Source organism: Oncorhynchus gorbuscha, linkage group LG17, assembly GCF_021184085.1.
Source record: "Oncorhynchus gorbuscha isolate QuinsamMale2020 ecotype Even-year linkage group LG17, OgorEven_v1.0, whole genome shotgun sequence".
Classification (NCBI taxonomy): domain Eukaryota; kingdom Metazoa; phylum Chordata; class Actinopteri; order Salmoniformes; family Salmonidae; genus Oncorhynchus; species Oncorhynchus gorbuscha.
In genome coordinates, this window is record NC_060189.1 from 42242201 (window position 1) to 42250882 (window position 8682).

The following is an 8682-nucleotide window of genomic DNA, read 5'->3' on the forward strand; positions in this document are numbered from 1 at the left end:
TTAATTTAATAGGATTTCTGTGTGCCTAGCTGTAAAGATTTGTCATTTAACTTTTAAAATGTATTACCTTTAATTGTGGCATAAACACAACCAGTCATGATGCTTTTTATCTGATTGTCAAACGATCTCTTCAAAGGGCTCCTTTACTAGGACCTAGTTTGGAATACCCTGGCCTACACCACCAGTTTTCAAGTCCTAATTTCAAGTCCTAATTTTTCATGCCTCTGACATGAAGTAATGATAAATAATGGTGTAACAGCCTACAGTTTTCTTGACATTTTGTTTTCATTATTGTGAGAGGCTCATGTTTTACCGGTATGGCATACCCCCATGGTGTAACCCCCTCCCTGGGATGCCATACCGGACCGTACCGCCTTACTTTTACCCCTGATTATATAACAAATCTTAGCTTAACCAACAGTCATTGGTTGTAATAAATGCAAATACAGACATTGGCGGGAAAATAGACAGAAATGGGAAAGAATGGTTAAATCAGAGAATCTTGAAAGGTGAATAATTCCACCTCAAACAACAACAAAATGCATCACATAATGTATACCTTTGGAACCGAACCAATTGTTAACTTGCATCATTTCTATGTTGGCGTATCAATCACGGAAATGTGTAACATTCTTGATTGATTGGTTAAGGAATAGCATCACACTTACCAGACCATGCCTTTTGAAAAAGCCCGTAGATGTTTTTATTGAGTTTCATTAGTACTACATAAAGAATGTAACTATGTAATTTTGGGTGCAACACATGCCACATGTATAAAAAGAACAAAACAAAAAAAATACACAGTCACTTATCTTTTAAATTAGATTTTTCATATTCAGTATAAACATTTACTTGACAAAGATTGTTGCCATGAAGTTTGGATCATCCTGTACACATAATAGTATAGACAAATAATAATCAATAATGAGCATTCAAGTCTACATTATGCTGTATCCAGAACTGTCAAAAAACGGTGTCAGCTTCCACTAGTATAATAAGTGGAATGTTTGCCAGTACATGCCTGCATAGCTTCGAAATGGTAAATAGGTCTCGTATGTTCAATGAAATGCACATTTTCACGATATCTGCAATAGGAGTAAATTTGAAACAGAAGCTTTGTTTTTTTAACCTAGCACTTCTTGCAACTCGTGGAGGGGTTCTGCACCATCACAGACCATTGTAAACTTAGATTTATTGAGAGATTAGAAGATTAAACCTTCAATAAAAAGTTGTTTTATATAAAAGTACCTTTTGTAGGAACGCAGTATGTCCAGTAAACTCTTAGGGCTTTTCGTATCTGGCTTTGGAAATTCACAAGCTCCGGATGCCATGCTTGAAAGCCAAGATTTGTTCAATTTCTGCCGTGCTCTGTGCTACTGTAAACATATTGATATGTGTGATGTTACTTTGTATTGTAAATCGAGTGGGAAAACGTACAGGCTGAGAATTCCAACCAGTTTGGAGTTATCATGGCGCATTATGTATCCAGCAATGCGAAGAGTGATAGGTGGTTGATACCATTGAAGATGGATAAGCATTGGCCTGATGTTGATTGATGGCAACAGTGCAATAGAATAATATTATCAGGGAAATATAGTATATCATCAGCAGCATATTTATTCACTAGTTGTTCTATAGTTCTGGACTTTAATTCAACTTTCAGATACATCTGGACTCTGTGTGAGAGGTTACAACAAGGGCTCGTAATTAGCTATCATTCAAGAACTCGTGTCATGTTAATCACACATACGTAATGTTATTAATAATGAGGGCAACATGCTCCCACAGGAAGTTAATAATATAATGGTCTGGTGAATCACTACTGTACATCCCATGCAACAATACCAAACGCTTTTTCGGAGGGCTATTTCTGGAATACCGCTCTTGAGGATGCAAAAATTGAAGAGGTTAGATTATAGAGTCTGAACACATAACACATGCATGCAAAGATTGGAACCTACACAGTTCCAGTCTCTATTTTTTCCAAGAGCTCAAGAAGTTTGGACATTATAGAGACGAGTTACAATTATCATAGGAATTATTGTTCATTATCAGTATGTTAAGCATTAGCATTAGCATTAGCAGCTAGCTGCCACAGTGGACATGGATCATCTAAATACTGCAAGAACAGAATAATTCAATGTATAGCGCTTCACTGATATACAAGCTAGCCTAAAAGTGAATGGGTAAATGGAGTAGGATTACTGGTGTACAATTCACATTGGCAGGTTAGGTTTGATAAAATATAAACGTATCATGATATTGTGTAATATAATATATTCAAAATGATTCAGCTATTTCACATTCTCATGCATACAACCACAAGAAGCGAGTCCATTGAAAAATAGTCCAAGCATAATTTTTTTCCTGTGGAAATGGCTGAGAAGAAGAACTTAATGAGACATTAAAACATGTGCTGCCTGTCCAAAGAGAGTGTACACGTCTGGTTTTATACAGATGAGCACCTCCTTCTCACTTCTGCATATCACACTGCAAGAGGAGCACGATGGAAGGATCACTCTTGGCCGCCTCTTTGAACTCATCCAATGAGATTTGGTCGTCGTTGTTCTTATCCATCTTGCTGAAGATCCTGTCCACCCTCTGCTCCGGTGTCAGGCCGTCCTCGTTCATCTTCATCATGATCACAGTGCCCACCATTTTGTAAATGGCCTAGAGAGACACAGGGGACGACATGGAGGGATGATAAGTAAGGCAATACCACAGAAAGGAACAGGGGTATAATTAATGAAATACCTATTTTCAGACAGTCTTGGTTAATATGTTAACATGTTCAAAGTTTAATCTCAATACTACTGCAGTTATTTACCAATTATATACCAATGTTCCCCACAACACTGTAGTCCTACACATTCTCCTGATTATCTAGCTAAACTTGACCGTCCTCTGTCTCAATGTCTCCTTTTAGCCATGTTTGTCTTTGCAGAATACATTCTAATAACATGCACTGCTGATTACTTCAAACTGGATAGATAGCTTTAACAAATGGTATATAAACGTCATGGTAACAATCCAGTGTAATTTGTTTTAAACACACATTATAGGGCTGGTTTCCCGGACACAGATTAAACCTAATAATGGACTAAAACAATTTTTTATTTTACCCCCTTTTCGAGGTATCTAATTGTTAATAATTACAATCTTGTCCTCTGAAACACAACCCAACTGCTTCTTAACACAGCACACCTCCAACCAGGAAGCCAGCCACACCAATGTGTCGGAGGAAACACTGTGCACCTGGCTACCTTGGTTAGTGCGCACTGCACCCGGCCCACAACAGGAGTCTCTGGTGCACGATGACACTAGGACAATTGTGCATCGCCCCATGGACCTCCCGGTTGCGGCCGGCTGCGACAGAGCCTGGGCGCGAACCGAGAGAACCAAGAGACCACTGCGCCACCCGGGAGGCCTCCTAAAAAGCTATTTCAATTGAGGAAATAGCTTTTTAATCCATAATGTGGCTTAATCTGTGTCTGGGAAACCAGCCATCAATGTGACTCCTTACCTCAATGATCTCCAACATCTCCACCCTGGTGATCTTGCCGTCTCCATCCAGGTCGTACATGTTGAATGCCCAGTTGAGCTTCTGCTCGAAGCTGCCACGCGATGTGATAGACAGGGCACAGATGAACTCTCGGAAGTCGATGGTGCCGTCGCTGTTCTTGTCGAAGGTCCTAAAGGCGTGCTGTGCAAACTTTGATGCGTCGCCATACGGGAAGAACTGCAAAGTAGAGTGATTGATTGAGAGACAGCTGTGATATCCAATGATTTATTCATCTCTGACATGATGTTTAAAGACATGTCTTTAGCTCTATCTAACTTAGCTCTCTAACTGAAAGGAACAGCTTCCTTCAGTGTTGTGTATTCCTTGATGCCAAGGGAAGCCAGGCTTCCCCCAAAATGTACCAAGAAAAATCCTATCAAACAGAAATGGTTTTATATTTCGTCTCTCTGTGTTTCAGAATTTTCCTTCAATTCGCAAAAGCTTAATGTATCTCACCGGAGAAAGCATCCTAGGGAGCGAAACAGCGCCCCTCTGTCTCTGTATGTGTAGCCCATCTATCTAATGCTGTCTGGTCAAAAAGAGTATGACATTGTTGCCACCCGTAACATTGGATGCAAGGGAAGCCAGCGAGCATTTGGCCTTCCTTGATATTTATTTGTATACAATAACAGGCCATCAGCGTTGAGCTAAACTGAGTGAACTCAAGGTAGGTACCTTTTCCCAAGGTAGCCTGGGAAAACAAAAACTAATAGTGTGTACTGTATGACTGAGTCATAGACCGTTCCGGAAACATGAAAGAGAGGAGGATGGCATTGGTAGTAGGGTGAGTCAACATGTTTTTTCTACTTACGCACACACAGAAATCAGTACCATGGACAGCCACATGATATTTTGCTTACGTTGATTGGACTAAATTGTTTTGGGAATCTTTTAGTTGTCACTGTATTAGACTAAGTATAGGTGAGTGATTTGATGATGTTGAAATGTTATATTTGAAACAGTGCTGGAATAGTGGAGGCAGCTCCTGTTTTCTTTGTGACTTGTGGTAACTCTAAGGTGTTGGTTTAGTAGTCCGAAAATGTTGAAAAGATGAACTTGCTTGACCATGATATAGGTCATGCAACTGTTTGTTACATGTAATATGCTTTGTGGACTCCACTGGACAGATGTTGCTCTCCTGTTTTGTGATGTAACGAACGTGTGGTTGAATTTATTCTGACAACTGGTCTTCCTATTGTCACGGCCTTAGGCCAATATATAATGGTTTTCTAGGCATATGAACTAATAGAGCAAACAAAGCCATTTATCACAACACAGGTTGTAATATGGAGTTTTTCCTGGCTTGGCTCCCCAGTGATTTTACCCACACACCTCTACTGGTTTCCTTTGAACCATATACAAGGATTCCATAATACATAGCTCAGAGGGACCACTGTTCAGGCATTATGATCAGTTAGAAAATATATCGAACCACAGTGCCGTTTGAAAAACGAACAGAGAAAACCCTTATTTTCTATTTTTTTAAACCTTTATTTTACTAGGCAAGTCAGTTAAGAACAAATTCTTATTTTCAATGACGGCCTAGGAACAGTGGGTTAACTGCCTGTTCAGGGGATTGTCAGCTCGGGGATTTGAACTTGCAACCTTTCGGTTACTAGTCCAACGCTCTAACCACTAGGCTACCCCGCCGCCCCTCTGTTCTAGCTTCACAAAGATTTCTTAGAATCACATTATAGAATCATGATATCAATAATTTCCCTCGTTAGAAGCTATAACACCATATAAAGAATGTCTCCAGCATGTGAAGCAGATGTACCACAGCTGATCTTGCAATAAGAGAATGTAGCCAATCACAACACACCTTGACATAGAGCTGTTGGAATTCGTCCAGGTTCAGTCTGCCGCTGGGGCAGTCTTTGAGGAAGCCTTTGTACCATTGCTTGAGCTCGTGTTCGTTAAACTCTGTGCTCTTCACCAGGTCCTCCATCACCTCAGGGGTCAGCTTGCTGTTCTGTTTTCCCATGGTTCCTGTTGTGCAGGAAGCACATGACCAAAGAGACTCAATAACATAAAACATCTCTGAAAATGATGACTGGGAAGGATTTATACTGATTAGAAAAGAAAATCCAGAACATGGGTGATGTTGATGCTTCGCAACATTTAATGGATCCAAGACCAACGTTTCGGTCTCAGTAGACACCTTCATCAGGGTATTTTTTATATATATAGCACAGTACATAAGGCATTTCTTCATTTGAATCATGGTGAGAGAAATAGCCTATCACACATTCAAATGTATGTTGTGCATTATAATGCATTATGCATAACGCATAAGGTGTTATAAACGTGCTTATAATGTGTTATAAAGAGAGGGTTTTCATTGGAAGTGTAACCAACAAGTTTGCTCTCAAACCTGCTTTGTTTCAAACAGTCCCTTTATAAGGAATGAAATTAGTTTTAAAAAATAGCTAAGACTATTCATCAATAATGAATTGCTTTGCCTGCCTGAAGCCAGTGTTCTATTTGTGTTTTCTAAATCTGTTGGCACCACAGTCTCTGGCCTGACATCACACAGTGCTGGGCAGGAACACTGCAGTCAGCAAGACTCACATCAAGCGTTCGATCATTGCCTATCATGTAACAACCTAGGTCTACGTTTTACCTGTAGCCTATAGTCTCTTGGGACAGACTTTCGCACGCGAGTTTTGTTCTGGATTCCAAAATGACCAATAGCCTGATGTTTAGTGTTCGTCCCAAATGTACAGTGTACATTGTTAGTTTATTATATAGGGAATAGGGTGCCATTTGGGACGCATCCTTTTAACTGCAGTTCACGTTTAATAACGTCAAAGTATAAACCTCTAGAGGAATCTATTCATTAATGAAAACGAAGTGAGTGATATAATGACATGTCCTCATCACATAATGGAGTAATTATATGAAGTCAGCAGTGTGTAACCCATAGAGTACATGGGCAATAATAATAATAATAATATATTTATTTCATATAGCGCTTTTCATTACACAAGTAATCTCAAAGTCCCTGTAAAAACAAAACAGGCATTCATGTTGATCTCGCAAATTCTTGGGCGATGCCTTCCGCAACTTCAGATGATAACACGATGAAGAGTGAGTGAGTCTGTAGTTAGATAGGAGTTGATGCGGTTCTCTTCAGACAGGCAGCATGTTTTGGGCGGAGGGAGGGAGCATCGATGGTGCAGTACTCCATTAATCCTTTAAAGCCATTGACTAGATAATTAATCAACAAGGGAATCAACCCAACTTGTGAGCTGCTCTCTCACAGTAATTTAAGATCATCATCTTAAATTATAAAAAGTCACAAATCTGACAGCCTAGATTGGCAGTGGCTACTGCTTACATCTGTTCTGCCAATATGTTTGACTATGGAAACTATACATGGAACTTCATACAGTTGCCTTATATGCTAAAATGTTATCCTGTCCTAGAAAACATGATAAAATGAACTCAAAGACTAATTGTAAATTGACAGTTGTGGGAGACCATGGTAACTGGAACAACTATAATATGACAAAAGCTGTCGATGGTCTGAGGTTTAGGCTATGCAGTAGGCATACATTGTGATGGAGTCATTGACAGCAAGCACCGTGCTTGAACCAACAATCATGTAGCAGTGCACTTTCTATGCCAAAAAGGTGCAGACCTCTTTGCAGAGGCCATGTATGCCCCATACAGGCACATTACACAATACATAGGCACACTACATTGACAAGGGCTTAGCCTATTTGCACTGTATGTTGCATACCCAACATTTGGCGCAAAGGATATTGTTCATTAAAAAAACGACATATATTTAGATGATGCTACCAAAAGGCTTATGTTGAAATGATTTGGATCTTACGTAACATCAAATGAGCCTAAGGCATGGGATGACCTTGAGGAGGAACATTTTGCTTGAAGATGAGAAAAGAGATCAGAGGGAAGGTGAAAATGGGTTTGGCTCCTACGGTCCGAAGGCTTAATATTCTAGTCCCTTAGATTAACGTCGTTCCAAATATAAAAATGTATAGTTGTCCACATCACATGTACGCGCAACACTAACGTCATGTGGAGAAAAAAAATGCAATATAATTGCAGATAGAACATGTCGTTTCAGATATCCAGTTCAAGGTATAAACCTACTAGGACATAGAGGGGGGTATGCAAGTGCATTCCGATAGAAACGACGCAGTGGTGTGGGAATTAAACCTGGTTAGTGATAACCCGCCCGAAATCACACCACTCACTCATGTCATCTTTCACCATGCGCACCATCTAAAAATGATAAAAACGTCAAAAATGAACTATCAACCAATCAAATGACATCTGGTCATTCTCGTGAAATGTGAATAAACCAACGAAAAAACATGATATGAATATTATTTTCGAAATATAATTAGTTAAGCATGTTTTTATATTTCTAAACGTTATGCAAATGTTAATGATGGATGCACATATCCACCAAATCAAACGCCAAAACCTCTCCCCAAATCTCATTCATTGAAATGCGTCTATAAGGGCAGGAAAACCCCCAATTATGTGATACATCGTGAATGGAAATTATTATATCGATAGGAAACCATCTCAAACTATTTAAATACATGCCATGCCAACATAAAAACGACATTCTGCAGACACATGCTTCTTACCTTATTATACAATTTTTGGAGATGCTATTGCTAATGGTCGTCTGCACTGTCGTGTATTGTGAGACCTCCCGATGATCAAGAGTGCCCAAATGGGAATATACCCTAAAATTGGCCTCTTCAAGACGCAGAGAGAAAAATAACGGGTTCCCGTGCTATTCCAGATGAGACAGGCGCAGGCAGGCAGCAGCGGCAGTAGGGACCGATCCCACGCTAGTCTTTGGTAATGCGACTGTAGACATACGGCGTCACCCGTGTGCATCACAAATTGATCTTATGTTGACTGTTGTCTCTGTGCATTGCTCCAACTGATTGATTTTATATTTGCGTTGATAAAAGAAGTATAGGCATATCTATGACTTATAAATCGTGTTCTCTTTTAGCACAAATAATTACATTTATTGGATAGGTAGGTGTATGGATAAATTATGACTGAGGTGACCAAAACCAGTCAATAAGCACATCCAGCATAATGAAATATGTATTTTACCCTGG

General features: G+C 39.6%; 1 protein-coding gene across 1 annotated transcript; it reads right to left on the minus strand.

Moving 5' to 3' along the window:
* Positions 1 to 675: 675 nt before the first annotated feature.
* Positions 676 to 8440, minus strand: LOC124002132 (visinin-like protein 1). The gene is made up of 4 exons (XM_046309427.1): positions 8191 to 8440; positions 5385 to 5551; positions 3524 to 3739; positions 676 to 2670 (listed from the first exon to the last, which is right to left on the minus strand). Exons 2-4 carry the CDS (start codon positions 5544 to 5546, stop codon positions 2473 to 2475), a joined length of 576 nt encoding a protein of 191 aa, XP_046165383.1. The 5' UTR covers positions 5547 to 5551; positions 8191 to 8440; the 3' UTR covers positions 676 to 2472.
* Between the last annotated feature and the right edge of the window lie 242 nt (positions 8441 to 8682).

Bases quoted from the DNA above. Each gene is read 5' to 3' on its own strand.
- LOC124002132 (XM_046309427.1), bottom strand. From the start codon at position 5,546: ATGGGAAAACAGAACAGCAAGCTGACCCCTGAGGTGATGGAGGACCTG. The intron at 3,740-5,384 runs GTGTGTTGTGAT...TCTACTTTGCAG, and splicing joins TCCAACAGCTCTATGTCAAG to TTCTTCCCGTATGGCGACGC. The intron at 2,671-3,523 runs GTAAGGAGTCAC...GTGTCTCTCTAG, and splicing joins AGATGTTGGAGATCATTGAG to GCCATTTACAAAATGGTGGG.